The 18,121-nt window shown below is 47.3% G+C and overlaps 1 protein-coding gene across 5 annotated transcripts; it reads right to left on the minus strand.

Annotated features, from left to right (window-relative positions):
• Positions 1-4,777: 4,777 nt before the first annotated feature.
• On the minus strand, positions 4,778-17,913 carry LOC144136467 (uncharacterized). 5 transcript variants are annotated; one of them, XR_013315618.1, is made up of 3 exons: positions 17,204-17,913; positions 5,471-6,197; positions 4,778-5,364 (listed from the first exon to the last, which is right to left on the minus strand). XR_013315618.1 is itself a non-coding variant. In XM_077668813.1 (2 exons), exons 1-2 carry the CDS (start codon positions 17,250-17,252, stop codon positions 5,908-5,910), a joined length of 339 nt encoding a protein of 112 aa, XP_077524939.1. In that variant the 5' UTR covers positions 17,253-17,913; the 3' UTR covers positions 4,778-5,907. The 5 variants fall into 5 exon arrangements, 2 of the variants coding, with proteins under 2 accessions (XP_077524939.1, XP_077524940.1); XR_013315619.1 differs by having other exon boundaries at positions 16,908-17,912; XR_013315620.1 differs by having other exon boundaries at positions 16,639-17,910.
• Between the last annotated feature and the right edge of the window lie 208 nt (positions 17,914-18,121).

Below are 18,121 nucleotides of genomic sequence, written 5' to 3' on the forward strand. Positions count from 1 at the left end.
TCCGGCCGCGGCTCGGTCGAATATCGATGAGGCGAAATTCTAGAAGCCCGTGTACTGTGTGATGTCAGTGCACGTTAAAGAACCCCAGGTGTCGAAATTTCCGGAGCCCTTCACTACGGCGTCCTACATACATACATACATACATACATACATACATACATACATACATACATACATACATACATATACATACATACATACATACATACATAATAACATACATACAACAACATACATACATATACATACATACATACATATACATACATACATACATACATACATACATACATACATACATATACATTACATTACATACATACATAATTCGTTCTTCTATATGCACTCTCCACTAGCCGACCTCAATGTGTCGCCAGTGTCCCTGACAATATTCGCACCATAACTGTAACGCAATCGTTCTTCTTACGGTGTTCCGAGTGGTGTCGTACGATTCTCGCTGCATATAGCATACATGTGCTAGTGAAGCTGGAGGGCAGCTTGCGGCAGGGATTAGAACCGATGAGATATGTTCCTTCAGTTGTATGCCTTCCCATACTCTACCTCTTCCCTTAAGGCGCGATTGAGGTGTCCACCGAGATGCGCGACAGTTACTGCGCCAGTTTCAATCCTTAAATCAATTTCTAATTTATCCCTTTCCTTAAGGCGCCGGTTCAGGTTGTCGAACGATATATGAGACAGATACTGCGCCATTTCCTTTCCCCAAACAACCAATTATATCAAAATTGAGATGCAACTGTTTGTCGTACAGCCTTCCGGGTGGTGTCATACGCTCGTTTGTGTGTGCGAGTTGCGAGCCATTGGACCCAAGGACAGTACTGCTTTCGAATTCCCATAGACACGCAAGCAGTTTTAAGTGTTTCTGCATAATTTTATTAACGCGTTAGCTTTGCTACCGTCACTTTGGCAGAATTTGCCTGTCTGGTGTTGGAGATTCAGCCACCATGTTCCAGTGGACTGCATCACAATCCATCCACTCAATACCATTCCCCAGAACCCCCCCCCCCCCCCCCCCCCCCCCCACGAGACGACCACTCGGCTCTCGAACGAGGAAGGGACGGCGGAATGCGATCAAAGACGCAACGAGTAGGCGATCATTGTTGTATCGAAAGGAACAACCAATAGTGCAAAAGGAGAATTGTCAATTCACAGTGTATGCCTGTAGAGCAAAAAAAAAAAAGACATGTACAGGTGATGAATGCTTGTGCATTATTTTTGTTCTGTTGAAATAAAGGATCTTCATGTGGCAAAAATGAAACGAAATAATACAGTTGCGCCGCAAATGTCTGCTGCGCACTGCGAATGCTGCAAAATTCAACTAAAATTAAGTCTTGATGTTGCATCTAAAATAGCCGTCACTTGCATTCATACATACAAGGTCAGATCTAACAACTGCACTTCGATAACTAACGAAGAATTACGGCTTATGGGCCAAAAAAAAAAGAAATATAATAATAGTTTCCTGAAGTAAACATGGGGTCTAATGCATGAACGAATATGAGGTCTAATGCATGAACGTATATGAGGTCTAATGCATGAAAGAAATTAACCATTCAAAGCCAGCTCCTTATAATATGGACGTACTGAGACACTGGTTTCCACGTCCACTGAGCATGAGATAAGCGTTCGTCACCACGTGGATTGATCTGATTAATGTACCTCCGGCACGCCCTGCCTTCCTGAGTGCTCTCTTATCAACCTTAAATTTTGTCTGTTAGTTGACATTGGCCTGACAGGCAGAATGAGAAATAAAGTACGTTGAGAGGGTCGTGCAATCGTAAGGAAGCGAGAAGCTCCGCTAAAGACACGTAATGCAGCGGGGCTGTCTAAAATTAGTAACGACTCTGACGTCAACCCTACTCCGCGTGCCACTCGAGTCATTCAACTCTTAACGATTAGGGAAGCCACGGTGCACTTAGTATCTCGGTTTTATTCATGAACGCCAGTTTCTTGCACTGATCGTGCATAATGAAAGAGCTGGGCTGTCTTCACGTGGTGCCTTGACGACTGTGATTCGAACAGTCTGTATTGAGAGTGCCCCATAGGAGGGCGTGCACCAATCCAGAGCGGCGACAGATGATCCCAGCCCGAATATATCGGCACTGCTAGATCACGTGGTACGTGAGATACACCACCGTAGTCGGCCCGACTATCGAGCTTGGCAGTGCGTTCACCGAACGCAGCACATCGATCGATCACGAGGGCACAGCGCGTGACAGGCAATTCCGATGACGGCTGCTCGTTTTGTTTTTTTTTTGTTTTTTTTTTGCCTTTTACTTGTGTATGAGGGCTCTCTTTACACTGCACTGGTCATTAGGTGACGGCGAGGACGGTTAGTCCGGGCGGGTGCCGATTATGCGTGCTAGGAGGGCCCCCAAGAACCGCTAGGTCCAACAAGCCTCGTCCTCCTCCTCGCCCCTTCCGGTGCTCGAAGCTGTTCTTGCGTGGAACCGCTAGGGCCGAACTCCTCTGCACGTGAGATGCGAGAGAGCGTGCAGGCAGCAACAAATACGCATGCACACACGAGGGCACGCTGCGGCAATGGACGCCAGAGGCGTCGTCGTGCAAGGCCCGGCCCAGAGACCACGCTCACCGTCCAATGACAGTGGGAGCATCCAGGGCGGCTCTGGCAGAAGTAGGCGGTCCACGTGTGCTCTTCGTGCCAGCGGCGCTCGTGTGCCAGCCGAAAAATGCACCGCACCCCAAACCGCCGCTTCCCCACTCAGAACCCTCTCTCCATCTACCCCCCTTGACCCCCCCGCCCTACCCCCACGGCACCCGATCGCCCCCTTCTCTCCACAAGGCCGCCTGGACGTGTTCGGTCGAAACCGGCCGGGGAATTCCCCTCGCCCCCTAACCTAATGTTGATGATGGCGGGACACCGAGCCGCGTCTCTGTTTTTTTAGGGCTACGCTTTTACGTTTCGTTACTTGCCGCCAGCAGTGTTCCCCTTGCCCATCTCCGCGGCCCTTTACTTCTCGAGGTAGCAGCGCGCTGTCGCAGAAAGAAAGCACAGCGCACTACTGACTTGGTGTGCCTTTCCCCTCACCGTTGCTTGCGCGCTTCTGTGTAGTGCCCTCGCGAAGCGAGAGAGAGAGAGAGAGAGCGAAAGCGAACGTGAAAGCGACTGTGCTTTGTCGAGTCAGGCGGCTGGGCATGTCCGGGATTTCCGGTGCCGACGCCGCCGTCCCAGCCGCCAAATTAAGGGTGGCGGGCGGGGGGGTTCGTTCCTTGTGTCGCTGACCCGCTTCGAGCTCCGCACCCGGCTGCGGCGGCGGAGACGGCCACTTTCACCGCCGCGGGAAAGATGAGACGTGCAAGAAGAGTGCGCGCGGAAGGCGGCTCATGTTGAGGACGGGCCGAATAGACGAGAGAAAAAAGGAAGTGCCGCGGGGCGTGAGTAAGCTAGTGCGTGCGTATGCGCCACGCTTTCCAGTAACAGTGCAACGCACTGCATTGCAGTTCCCTGACGCGGTGAGCCCGGGCACCAGATGCTCAAGACCGCTCCGGAGATTGACCGAGTCTCGAGTAGGCATTAGAGCGTGCAATGTGAAATCTGAAGAATCGGTGCCGCTTGGCGCTCCGGCAGATGCGCTTCCTTCCTTTCTCCTTTTCTTTCCTGCTTTAACTGAGCCGTTGTGTCGTGCCTAAGCTGGAAGGCAGGCGCGATATCTTGTTGTGAGACTGTTTCCGGCTCACGACTCAGTCGCAGCACTCCGCTTTGGCATCGCCGAAATGCCATCTTTGCACTTCGGTCAGACCGCGCTCGCTCACTGACTGCTATTAGTTAGGCACGTGGGTGCCGGTAGGCTGATGCGTACTTCAGGAGAGCTATTTTCGAGACGGGGCGCGTAACGACGCGTTTAGAAGCGGAGACTCAAGGGTAAGGCGCTGTGAGTCAGTCGTAACAGACGCGCTCATCCGGATGCGTTATGTGCGGTCCCCGGAGTTAAAATAAGAAAGGCAGGCTATGTTTCCGGGCCGCTTTGCGGCACGGCTGCATTTTCTCGCCATTGCAAATGCAACCAGCAACGTTAGGCACGGCTGAACAACGCGACGGTTTATAGTCGTGTTTGTTACGGCTCGCAAGCAGATGTTGATTAATGCATTTTCTGGGAATCTGGCAGCTGACCGGGCAACCGGATGTGCTGCTTCTTTTTCAGTTTGAAGAAAAATGTGCCGAGAATAAAAATAAACAGCAGAGAATCTAAACCGATAAACAAGATGGGGAGGGGAATGCGTGATCGGTTTCGTGCGTGGACTCGCGCATATTTCTTTCTTTTTTTTGTCGGGAAGGCTTAAGAGAAATCCACAGGAAAAACAGCACATGAATGAGCGGCATCGGAAAAGCGCTGTGAGAGAGGGGGGAGGGGGGGGGGGGGGGGGCGGGGATTCTCGATTAGGGCACCGAAGGAAGCAAACCCTTCCTTTTTCTGGCTATTGGCGTGGGCGCTCCGTGTTGCAGGCTCGTTGCATCCGAGAATGAAGTCATTGACCGTTCCAGAGGTTCAAGGAAATCGGCAGCAGGCCACATCCGTTCTCACTTAAGTGGATCCTGCAACTGCAGAGATGATCCATGGGAGAGGCTGTGTTTGTCGGTCTGGCTGTCGGGAAACAATTTGCTAACGGCGGTAATTCAGCTACAGTCAGAAGGGCTCATAGAAAAGTTTTAAGGGGCACTGAAGACAGCTGGATTCAAATATTGTTCTCAGTAAAAATTCATTCTCCGTTCATTTCTCGGCATGTTGACGCTGCTAAGGACGCATTTCTCGCCAAATAAAATTGGATTTTAAGATTTTTCCTACACGCTGAATATAGCTTGTGAAGTCCTTACTGAAAAGAACTGGTTGCCGCCGTCTTAACTGAATGGCTGTGTAGCATAGCCTCTCGAATCCGTGCGCAGAATTGGCGTCTACGCACGCATTTTACATGCGAATCGGCCGATGGGGGTGACACCTGTATTTATTTTTTTTTTACTTTTCTAGCTTATAAAAGCTCTGTTTTCTATAAAGTTTATACCTTTTGTGATCAGAACGCGGTGTCCTGTTGATGAAGGCCAACTTGAATTTGTCCTCATTGTTCCTTTAATTTGTACTGTAGGGATGCATATCTTTTACACGTTTCTGCACTATTATAGGCAGTGGTCATCTTCACACTTCACCGTCTCCGTTCAAATGCGACAACTACAGGCGGTTTCGGTTGCCCTCTTGTGTCCAGCAGCAACTTCGGAGAGTGGGGATGGATGTGGCCGGGACCCTCCTTCTGCTTGGGGCTACGCAACCCATGTGAGGCTGCAATGCCTCTCACGCAGTTGTGAGGACCAGCTGCGCCCATCGGATCAAATGCCTGAAAGGGGGCAGGCCTGTGTTACACTCAAGCTGGACTCGTGGCATCCGGCAAGGAAGGTGGTGTAGAAAATTTCAAAAAGGTTTTCAAGTACGCCGTGACCTACCTCCTGCACGCGGGGGCGTGTCGTTCGGCTTCTGATGGGGCGGTGTTTGCTAGCGGGGAAACCAGGTCCCAGCGGGGGATTTCTGGTAGCCGGGCTCTCAGACGATGTCTCGGGGAAGTGGCCTTAGGCATGCGCCTGTGAAGGCTATCGTGAGACGCTTAGAAATGTAACGATGAGCATGGTCTGCACGCCCCGTGAACGATCTATTGTTGTGGAGTACCGGCAGGTAGAACAGGGACATCTCACCCTAAACCCAGTTCTAGGTTCGAGCCCAGTCAGCTCTACCTGAGCACTCCCTCCTTCGTATAGGTGCGGAGTGAGCAAGGGGAGGAAATAAGACGTGCTTGGTTGGTTGCTGGCGCACGATAGACCTTCATGGCGAGCGGTATGACTGTGAGTCCCATGGTCGGAGAGAGGCAACCTGAGGCATGTTATCGTCATACAAACCTCCTCGTGTCCAGAAACCGCCAAAAATCTCCCAGAATCCAGTAGCAAGCAGTCCCAAAAATCGTTTCTGGAATCGCCGTAACCGACAACCCGGCTCGTGGTTGGTACGGGTCATGGAAACGGGTGTCCAGGAGAGGTACTAGGTCGCCACCTCCGTGGTAGGTTCTCCTCTCTCCAAGGTTGGAGTCCGGATGCGACTGGTGGGTGGAATGACATCCCACCAGCAGGGGCTGCACCATAGGAATGAACTTGGCTCTCTCCCTGCCCTGGCCAGGCAGACCTGCAAAGAAGCGAGGAAGGATCGGGCATATCAGATAAAAGCTCGCTGTTCACAGTCCTGCCCATACCCCCATAACCTTCAACCATACAACCAATTTTCCTTTCCCCATAGCCCACCCGTACTCGATACTTCGCAGGGTAGATCAGTCTAGTCTTTTCGAGCCCAGTTCCTCGGCTGTGGGTCTCTATAACTGCATTTCCCTATTTATTTATTTACACCTCGGTATGGCAAAATCCCAGTTGCAATCGGGCCTCAACTATTATATTACAATTGGGTTTAACCTGCGATGCATTATTGATGCAGAAGAGGCTCATTTTTCTTGTTCATTTAAATGCCTGACATTACTCTATGGCGGCAAGGGCCTGCCTTTACAAAAATACGAGCAGCATTTGAAACTTATTTCGCCCTTCATTTGCGCTCCATTTTAATCACGTTGGATTCTGTCAAGAAGCGCTTACTGTGTCCGCGCTGTGGAGGCTTTATGGTTTAGTGTCCCCGGAATAAACTCTCTGTGATTGCGCCAGCTGGCTCTTTTATTATCGAAGTGAATACGCGCCTAAATCCTTCTTCAGTCACACCCTGACTGTGTGCTTTGTGATGCCAGTCGCAGGCCTCATTTGGGTTACATTTCTTTAACTTTTTTCATAACTCTCTCATACAGTTAAACACAGGTGTAGGAATAAGGAAACATGGGAAAATCGTAGGGCAAGTGTGGAAAAACCAATGGCAGACATTTCGGAGACTAAATGGGGCTGACACTAAAGCCCAGGTTACGGCGTAAAACGCATAAATGACGCTAATTTTGACTAAATATTGAGTTCGTGATACATGATCTCTTATGCCTAGTCCGCCATATAAGCTCGATACGAAACATCGGAAACCCTCGTTGTGCGCGTGCCTTCTCCTTCCATTGTTGCTTCTCCACGTGGCTTGAAAGTGAGAGGCGAAGCTTGCCTTTTGAGTCACTGTGTACAACGATGGGATACACAGGGCAGCGGCAAAGCTTTAGGTACGGCGGGAGCGAGTGAGGGTGCATATTGAGGACTGTATCGTTTAGGTTAGATTATGCTCCGGCGTCTTACGGTGTGTACCATATGGCTAAAAAAATGGAGCTGAAACAACATTTTCGAATTATTCATGACGAGCACACGTAAGGCGACTTGCCTTGGTGCGCCGTTTCAGAAGAGCCGCACATCGTTTACTTATGTGTTGTTCCTGTTGTTCTTGTTCTTGCTGCTGCTTTTGTTATTCTGGTGCACTGTCGGGTTTACTTCTTCGCAATGGTGGCGCGATTTTACCGCCTGTTTATGCTAGTCGGGCGCAGTATTGTTCACAGGACGTTCAGATGAGGATCCGTTTATTCTTTCTATATCAGGATAAGGTGTGCTTATAAGAGCCTAACATAAATGACAGTAAGCTAGATGGCTTAGTGTTTAAACATAACCAAATGCTTTATAATTATTATTTTTTTTTTGCAATGGCCATCGTATTTCGTGCTTGAGCTTTCTGTTGCGTCTGCACATCCCCTAGTTTTCTCAGACGGGTGCACCAAACCAGCTTAACGTCATGTTCGCATAACACTGGCCCAAGCGATTTGCAAACAGCGAAGCGAGTGCTCTCGAATCGGGCAGCTCCTACTCGCCAACATCCCTCATAAGCGGAAAAGTTGTTTGGTAGCTGCAAAATGTAAAGTGCTTAACACGGGAGAGAGTTTCCTCTCTCGGACGCAATACTGAAACGACATTTAGAAAACTGCGGACAAGTTTTAGTGTCGTTTTTCTGCCCGTAATGAACCGAGAACTGTTTTATAGTAAGAAATGTAATCTCTTATTTCACTCTCTCTGTTCAGTGTCGCTCAAGGAGCTTTAGCAAACCAGTTGGGTGCATCGGCAGCACTCATAGCGTTGTAACGTTGGCGCAGCTACGTGTATACATTCTGACACAGGACACGTTGGGCAGAACGAAGAAAAGCAAGGACTGAGGCCGTTCAGTTTTGACGCTAGCCCTCTTTTTTTCACAAAGTTTTGCATTTGTCACTCACTGGGATTTTTAAAACACTGAAAGATGAGAACATGTACTTTTTAAGTTTAGACAAATAGTATTCAGTGTTCCAACTGATCTCCCATTTGCACCAAGAGCAGCCCACAAAAACAGAAAGTAAAATAAAATAAGAAGTAATAAATCAGGCGGATGCTGCGTATTTCTGCTATTGTTTCCCCTTACATAGACGGATGCGGTTTCTCGGTGCCATGCGCCGTGAAATTTATGCAAACGCTGCATTATAACGTCCGGCGGAGCAGTCAGGGCGCACCGTGCTTAGGTTGTGCAGCACCGTTGCTACTCGTGCTCAGCGGCATTGCGTGACTAAAGCACTCAAGCGTTTTGCCCTGTGTTTATCGGAATGGAACATCTGAAGTCCAGGCAAAGATTCACAGCAATGCTGAACGCTGGTACAGAAACCGTCTCTTCCGTTGGCTGCCTTCTCTGGGTCGAGCATCATATTAGGCATAAATAGACGCCTGTTAGCTTATGTCTGGTATACTGGTCGAATTAATATAAAACCAAGCAGTCTGCAGCTTCAGCTTATTCTTAAATCAAGCTCTGTGTAAAAGCCAGTTTTCGCAACATGGTGTTGATCAGCATGTGATATCAAACAATTTTTCTGCTGTCCATCACGCGTAGGTCCTAAATACCTCATTTTTGCTTCTCCATTGCGAAAGAAAGCAAAGAACAAAATTCAGTCATCTTTGTAATAAGGAAACAATTACTCAAGTACAGTATTTACAACGTAATTACAGTTATCTTTCTTTCGTTGCTGCTTCAAAATCACTAGTCCAGATCAGACCCTAGGCGAAAATTTAAGGCATATAACCTGGGAGATTTTGAAAGAGTGCTTGGGAAGCGATCACTTTATCCTACAGACTACGATGGAGTGCAACACGAGGCGAGGACAGTGAGAATTACGGATTGAGTCACGTCAGCGAGTGCAGGAGCGAAAAGGAAGGGCATAGCATTGAAGACTGTGAAGCATAGGGGAAAACGCTTTTGGGGGACGTGGAAACTCACACCAAAAAGATTAAGACGTCGGAGGACTTTCCGGCAGTCGACCCGCATTTATGACATCTCTGGGAAGCGAAGAGGGGTCTCACAAAGAGGTGGAAAAGGCAGACGCTAAATAGGAAACTAAAGAAAAGATTAGCAGAACTTATGGAGCACGCGGAGAAGTATGCCTCGAATTTGGCCAAGGCTGTAACTGGCACAACCTCTGCGAATCTTCAAATGGCCGACTTAATATCAAAATAACCTGGTCCATATTGAGCTGCCTGATGCACCCTGGAAAGCATAAAACAGAGCAAAAAAAAAACAAATCTTCTGAAGGCCATACAGAACTTTAAGGAGAGTAAAAGGGAGCTCATTGCAGAATTTGACAGAAGATGCATACAATCGGAAGGTGTCGGTCTGGAACTGGAGGACTACACAGGCGAACAGAATGAGGAAATGGTCAAGGAGAACACAACCTCGGAGGTACGATCCGCGCTCGCGGACATGAGGAGAGATACTTGCCCTGGGGGAGATCAAGTAACCACCAAAATGCTAGGTAACTTTGACGACCATTCGTTGGAGGGTATCATGGACTTTAACAAATGCTAGTCGAAAGGAATGGAAGACGGCTGAAGTTCTGTTTATTCCAAAAGCCGGCAAATAGATCAGCATCGGGAATTTGAGACCAATATCCTTAACGTCGTGTACCGGCAAGTTGATAGAAAAGTAACATATCGAACAATTTACAGACATTTAGATAAGGGTGGCCTCTTCCCAAACACGATGTTCGGGTTCAGAACCAAGCCTTTCATCTCAGGACATACTTTTACAGCTAAAAGACGAAATTTATTTTTGTATTTTGGCACATTATGTAAAATAAATATTCTATTCCATTCTATTCTGTCTACAACCCTAGAGGATATATAAGACCAGCGCGATTACAGCATTAGACCTCTGACGTGCCTTTTATAATTCAAACATGATATGATACACAAAATTTTACAGGAATGCAGTTGTCATGTAAGGACGTATAATCATATGAGAGTTTCTCTCGAACCGAAGAGTTCGGCTCAATGTCGGAGAACTCACGTCGGAGCACACAAGTCTGGGAAGAAGGGGCACACCGCAGGTGGAAGTGCTATCCCTTTCGCATCAACATTGCCCTGATATGACTACGTAATAGACTGACCAGCATACATGCGTCAAGCACGCGCTGTATGCTGACGACATCACGATTTGTACCTCCGGAGAGTCAATTGGAAGCATGCAGGAAAGACTGCAATATGCGGCGGATACTGTGCAAGATGCGCTAATAGCTGTGGGCTCCAATGCGCTCCCAACAAATCGAAACTACTAATGTTTAGGAAGAAATAAGACTCTGAGCCTGCTATAGTGTCTGTGGAGGGAACGCCAATTCAAGAGGTGCCACTGGCAAAAATCTTATGTCGGTTAATAGAGAGCATAGGCGACAACGGGAAGCGATTGAGCAAGTGGAGAGAAGGAGTAGTAGGGTAGTAAACTACAAGCACGGACTTAGAGAAAAAGACACCACCATTTAATACAGGTTTTATTGTGAGCAGGATCGCTTACACAGCACCGTATCTGATATAGAAGAAAACTCAGAAGAACAAGTTGGACGTTCCAGTACGCAAAGCATATAAAAGAGCAATTGGTATCCCGGTCAACGAAGGAACAGAAAGGCTACAAAACACGCATTGACAACACTGTAGACGAAACTATTGAGGGTCTTTCGATTTCGCAGAGCATACGGCTTTCAGGAATCAGGACGGAAGGGAAGTGCAGAGAGGGCTTGGCAGAACAGCATAGGAGCGAATCAATGTTCCAGCCTATCCCGAGAAACACGCACCCGGGGACCATGGGGCGGGATGGAAAGCGGTAATTTACGTGGACGCAGCGAGACCGGTCAGTGCGGTAACAATCATAACGCACAAGGATGCAGAACGGAAATTAGTTAATTGGGAGGTCCGATGCCAGGAACTCGCCCAGGCGGATGTGGCAGCGGTTACTTTGGCGATGGTTTCCCGGAAGCTCACAAGTGTAATTACGGACTCCCACAGACTGCATGTGGGAACTATACCAGAGGAAGGATTTGTAAACATCCAAGAAGAATACTCCGAAGTAGATAATCTTTATGTCCATAGTTGTTGGACCCCATTAAACTCTGCGGGTGTTGGAAGCGAAGGCGCTTACGCCGCCGCCTGCCCTATTAACCCTGGTCGCCAAACATTCGCCGGAACGTAATTTTTTAGAAACATTATTAAGCTTTAGGGAATTCTTCGAAATTTGAGACTAACAAGAAAAGTATACACCGAACGGGACAAAAATCTAAACAGGAAGCAAGGGGTCGTCCTAAGGAAATAGAATAAAATGTTTGTCAGCCTAAGAAAATTTAATCATATGCCTCCAAATTCGTACCATCCGCATTGCGCCTTTTACGGTGAAGTGGCTAACTTATACGACATGCGAAATTATACGTACATGCCACCAATGACTTCAGCATACCCTTGTTTTCTCCTCTTAGCGCTGTTAAACTGCCATTCGCCAATATAGAATATTGTATCATATAGATAAGTTTATCGGGAACTCGAGACGTTCGAAGGCATACCCAGCTACAGCTGTTTCATTACATTTGCGGCTGCTTGAAGAACTTAGTACATTGCTGAATGATGCTCTGACTGAGTTCAGCGACGATTTTGAAGGACTGCAACTTTTACGCATAATTTTATTGTGAAAATGAGGGGGGGGGGGGGGGGGGATAGCAAATCTACCACAGATTGGCTTCACAAGCCAAAAGCTGACGTTCTGCCGTACCCTTTAGGCGTCCTTAACGTATGCCTGTCTTCTACCAAAACCCTGGCTATAGCGCAAGTTTTTTACGAGCTTATTGCTGCTTTGTGCTCCTCTTTGATGCGTTCGACGCAAGAAAGAAGCCGTGGAAAACAACAGCAAGCAATGCAATAAGCGAAAGAAAAACTACACAAGACCGGCGCTAACAACTTTATACTGGCGTGTCGGCTATACAAACTACGAAGAAAAGAAGAAAAACAGCAGCAGAAATTGGGTGTTTGCTGTAAGGCATACGTCCGCCTTATCACCTGCATCACGCTGCGTTTTTATCGCAGTTCTGAAGCGGTTGTAACTCAAGCAAACAAGAAAAAGTTAAAACACGTACTTTGTTTCTCGTGTTTTTGACGGTAATAAAACCTAACTTTGTCAAACATGAGGCTGTCGCGACATTCTGGTGTGCATCGATATATCTGCCTATTTTCCTCACGCTCTATTTCCCAAGTATAAGCGCACTTTTTTGCTTGCACATTCGGCGCTCCACAGTAGCTGAGAAACATCGAGGGAGCACTGGGTACCTCTGTGCGAAGAGATAGGAAAAAAAAAACTGATGAGGCATTGAATGCAGATATAAAAAAAAAACGAACGTGTGTTCCTGTGTGCGGCAGACCCTCTTAAACATGCAGCTTATGTTGAATTGATCCACTCGCCGTCCTTCAACCATTCAACTCTGTATGTGTGTTGAAGCACATTGCCAAAACTCGTTATAACGAAGTTGAAGAAGCTCCGAAATGCATTCCTCTTAACGATTTCAGCATCCGGTCTATAGACAATTTTTAATGCAAATACAGTGCACCAGCGTGACTGTATTTACTATGGGTTGATCTGTGTTCACATCGTCTAACATCCGAGAAACCGCAAATGCTGCGAAATTTTAATGCACTTTGTTTTATTACATTGCGTGCACTACACAAAATTGGTCCCGAGCATTCTTTGAACTGAACGACGCAGCACAGATGGCCGCTTGTTTTTTGCCTCGGGAAAAGAGTGATTCGTTAAATGGACTGGCAGCAGAATTTCACTTTGTTAAAACGAGACACTAAACACAGGGGTTGCTATCAGGGCATCCAGAGAGGATTTTATGTCTTTCTTTATATACACTGTTCTTCACAGGCTCTTTATTTATTGTGATGTTTAACTGCACACAGTTGAAGGAGAATGTGGCATGGCACTGGCATCGGTACACGTTAATGATAAAAATGCTCGCGCAATGATTCACTGTTCCAAATTTGGTGGTCAGTTCTTAAGAAAAAACGCAAATATGGATCTGTGGTGGAGCTAACATTAACATTTTTGGCCCAATCGTTGTCGCCGCGCTGTGCATAAAACTGAATCTGTGTAGATGATATGATTTCGGGAAACGACCGCCACGCAGAGACTTTGGTTCTGTGAAGATCTTTACAAGTTTTAATTTCTAATTTAACCAGGAAACATATTTCGACAAGACGTTTGCGTGAGATAGCAGGTTCGATAGCATTGCGGAGCTTTCAGCCTAAAACGAATCACGCGCAGAAGTGTTTGCTACGGGACACAATGCTCTCTCCCGAATTAAGTTCTTTTTTCTGAGCACCTCTCGTTTCACTCTATAAGCTTCATAAAATCATTTGCTAAATCACTCTTTTTATGGCATTTCTACACAATAACGCATAATTATTTCGCTGCTTTCTCCTGGCAACGTAATTTTTGATGTGTTTAAGTTACTTTAGGTGCAATTTAGGTAACGCCCGGAATGCAACCAGTCTAGTACTCACAAAAGTATAGGAACTGCATAACAATAACAATGCACTCCGCGTTGTTAATCGTTTAGCTGTTTCACAACACCGCAACAGCAACTGTAGTGGCGATGAACGGCAGCCATCCACCTATTTCAGCAGGGGCAGTCTGTAAGCAGGTTTTGATAATGCTAAAATTATATTCCAAAATAGAACCCGCGCTGCATCAACGCTGAGCCACATCTTTTGTGTCTATTTCGTGTGATGTGGTTAAATATGAAATTATTTTCTTTATGTATAGCGCGCTTGGAGGGCCAATCGCGCGCTGTGACAATTTATTTTTTTTTCTGCCAGCACGGATAAAAGCTAACTCGCCTTAACAGGTCGTGCGCATTTGATGTGGAGAAGTTATTTTTTCGGTTTCGAAATTAGTTTGTGGGCTCGATCCCGGCCGCGTCGGTCGAAGTTCGATGAAGGCGAAATTCTAGAGGCCCGTTTACTCTACGATGTCAGTGCGCGTTAAAGAACCTCAGGTGGTCGAAATTCCGGAGCACTTCACTACGCCCCCCCCCCCCCCCTTTCATACCCTGAGTCGCTTTGGGATGTTAAACCCCTCCATACACCATAAACCAAATTCGTTTGCACGCATCAAAAGAGCAGGAAATTTGAATGTTACAACTATAAAGTTCTTTGGTACACAGCGACCAATCTCGCTTTGTTTTCGTTGTTTTTGTTATTGTTGCGCCGTGTGCTGAAGGGAGAAGCTTGTAGGGAAATAAAACCTTTGCGATTTTTGTAAGAAACAGCGCCTTTATGTCTCATATGTAAGGCCAAGTTCACGCTAAAGATCCAGTCTCAAGGGTTTAATCATGGAACTGCTCTGTACAAGGACACCTTTCTTTCATGATTAGTTTGCAGAAGGGAAACTACAGAAAATAATGTCTTCTGCTTCTTTAACTCTCAAAATACTTTAACGTTAATGCCACTCTCCGCAGCAGCCTCTCAGAGCCAATAAAGCGGATTTGTTTTGAACTCGGGCGTGCCTTGGAGGCGCTTTCCGCTGAGGTTTCCTTTCTGTCTTGGGTGTATAGTGCAGCGCTTGTGTCGTATGTCCCCGTTTTTGTCGAGCACTTACGTTTAAGTGACCAGCGTCTCTCGATAATCCAAGTGATTAAGCGGGGCCCTGCACAAACTAATTTCGCTCTCCTCCATTTCACAGCCTGTGCGGGTTCATAAAACTTTTCTCTCTCTATCTGTAATAGCATTGGAAAGGGGAGCTGAAAATGCAGAAACTTCGTTTAAAAAAACACCGCATTGCATAAAATTATTTTTTTCTTTTTGAACTTTTGTGAGAATTACGAGCGCTGCAGCCTCCAGCAAGCAATAATCAGGAAGTCTACAATACTGCCCACCAACGCAAGCGTGACTAAATCACGTTTCGTCGGTGCTTTCAACAAGAATTCTCACCCGCGGTCGGCAGCTGTTGATATAACAGGAGAAAGTAGCAATGCGATCATTTCAAAGCGGATGAGCGCGCTTCCTCAATAACCGCAAAACGTCATGAGTTGTTTGCTTTTTTTTCTACTCCCAGCTTGGTTTTACGCATACAGTACACGAGTGGATCTGCAAAGTATTTAGAAGTTTAATGCGCACTTTTAAGACATGGCGAGGACTTCCACTTTTATTATGCAGCCCGAGTTTTCGAGCGCTCTTCATACGTACTCAGTACAATATAGAGAAAACAGTACTTTTGTAAATGCGGACGCATTTTTACTTCGTTCCCTCAGTGCATACCGTTTTATTTAAAGATACCAAAAACTGCATAGTCCCACCATCTGATCCGTGATGTCTACTCGTCGATAATTTTGGGCATCTGGTCTGAACCAGCTTTGTTACATTTGAAGAGGAAATCATTTATCCCTCTTTGCAGACATAAATTTCTTCAGAATTGGTCCCAGCATTGTGTATACTGTGTTACCCACCTCGTTTCCAAATTCGTGAGCACTGTACAATTCAGAGCAACATTCAGCCATGCACATGGCAGTTATGCCCACATGAAGAATACAGAAGTAAACAGACGCCACCAAACTGCTTTAAAAACCTTATGATCGTTCACTACACGACCGCAAGCGCGAGCAGTCGTCAAATAAGAAAATTTCAAACGATTCATGGCCTGTGGATCATATGCACATCTCTGAACTTGTCAACGCACCATCCTTCAACATGCACCTTCAAAGGCACCTTCAACATGCCATCGACTTTCTAAGCAAACAAGGCGTGTTGTTGCTTTTCGGTCGATCGCCGCTGCGTTAATCGCAAGATACGGCCCCAGCAATAATATCGCCGTGTGCTATTCGTATATTTCTAGAATATTTGAAGCAAGAATGTTGTCGCCCTCACTTTTAGGCTTTTGGATAGGAGCATCCCACACGCCGTTATGCATCTTGCACCGCAAAAAAAGCCGGCGCGAAAATTCTTAAAACTGAATTTTCAAATGTGCATGTGTACATGGAGGACAACTCTTTCACGCTATAAAATAAATCTTCAGACAAGGCACATCATCTATAAGAGGAAGGAAATATGGCTTCCTCGCATTAAGGATTTCCCGTTAGGCTCGCAGCACGCGCAGTGTTATTCTGTGAGGCATATGAGAAGAACGCACTGCAGGATCACGATCAAGCTCTTGCGGAATACGATCAGCACCCATGCTCTGATTATATTCTTGGCAAGCCGTCACTACTGCGTTATAATGACAAGCGCAAAAGCACCGGTATAGACTTTCTAAATTAGCGCGAAAAGGTGTCCTCTACGGATTCGCTTACCTGTGTCGACACTGGCGCTGACGTTTACTCCACTTTCGAATCGCAGGAGCACGGTGTGATTTATTTGCGACTATACCACTACTCCCACACATTGCACACACAAGCACCACAACACAACACCAAGAATCGTTTGAAATAGCGGACGCTTGGCCTTTAAGACGTGTTTTACGCGGAATTCACAGAAGGCAATGATAACGATGGCATCATGTGCCTTCAGAAACTCCAAGCTTGGCGCGATTTCTGCATCACTTTTCACGCCTTGTACTCACCTGGCTTCCCTGGATTAAGCCTCGACATTTCTTGGGGGTTGCCACTAGATCCTCACATTGTCTTCCGCTTGATTCCGGGTGTGTATTGCTTCTGGGAGACATGACGATTTGGTTTCACAAGCGAAATAGCAAACCCTAGCGCAGCCAGACAAATTGGCTATACAGTTTACCTCGTTCCTTCATTAAAACTCTCACACTGCTTTTGACTATAGCTGCCATACGCAAGCGTTTGCAGCCTGACTTCTCATTTCTTTCAATTCTTGCATAAGAGCTAAGCAAATCCAAGAGAAGCTCACACCAGACTGGTGCCACAGGTGCAGTTGGGATGTCCATGCCACGGTGCATGCGGCGTGACGCAGCAGAATTTTCTCCCGGCGTTTTGTGACGGCCCGGGTCAACAGATACTTCCGGAGGGGGGATTACGGTCCAGAGACATGCCCGAATCAAGATGATGGCCGCTGAGAAAAAGCTGCTTTATGCAGGGCGCAGTTTCTTGCATGATGCTGTGACACGTTGAGGCCGCTGAAGAAGAAGGCACAAGGGTAATTCGCGCATTCGATGTGACGAACACGCTCACGAACACCATTGCAGGACCTTGGTGGACCGTTGATGTGCCTTTCTTGCTGGTGTTCTCGTGGTTTTACGAAGAGTGCTCCAACCTCTGTGCTGCGATTCTTCTTTAGAAGGGTGTAGATAATGTCTTTCCCCGCGAAGCTGCTCAGTTTCGTGCTGCCCCTTCCTGCAGCAGCTTTCCGATGACGGCTGCGGACGCGCACACTTTCAAAACGACAGTTGGTCTCAATGCCACCGGTGTGCGAGCGTCAAGCATCCCCTTTCGTCTGGCAGGGCCGGGCCGTCCATCAGCCGCACCGCCGTCTCGCCGCCTGCCCACATCCATCTGTCGCTGCCGACAGTTGAAGCGAACCGGCGTGCCAGGTAAGTAACCAGGCGGCGAGAGCTTTCCAGGCCGCCGGGTGGTTGGCTGTGCAGCCGTGAAACAACTCTTGCGCGCGGGGCTCCTGGAAGGCGGCCAAGGCCGTCGACGTCCTCGTCGTCTTCGAGCACTTCCGCGCGGCGCTCCGCCATGGCCAAGTGGCCATTGTTCGAATACGTCGGGACACGTTAGTGAACGCCAACTCCCGTCGCCCAATTTTAAGCTTTTGTCGGCAGCTCCAAGTCTCGAGACAGTGAGTTTGGTCGCTGATTTAGTCCTT

The sequence above is a fragment of the Amblyomma americanum genome, chromosome 6, assembly GCF_052857255.1.
Source record: "Amblyomma americanum isolate KBUSLIRL-KWMA chromosome 6, ASM5285725v1, whole genome shotgun sequence".
Taxonomy (NCBI): domain Eukaryota; kingdom Metazoa; phylum Arthropoda; class Arachnida; order Ixodida; family Ixodidae; genus Amblyomma; species Amblyomma americanum.

What these genes read in the sequence shown, in the direction of transcription:
- LOC144136467 (XM_077668813.1), bottom strand. Translation starts at nt 17,252, where the DNA reads ATGCACCGTGGCATGGACATCCCAACTGCACCTGTGGCACCAGTCTGG. An exon ending in ACCTGTGGCACCAGTCTGGT is followed by an intron (nt 6,198 to 17,203) that starts GTGAGCTTCTCT and finishes GCTTCTTTGCAG; the next exon opens with GTCTGCCTGGCCAGGGCAGG.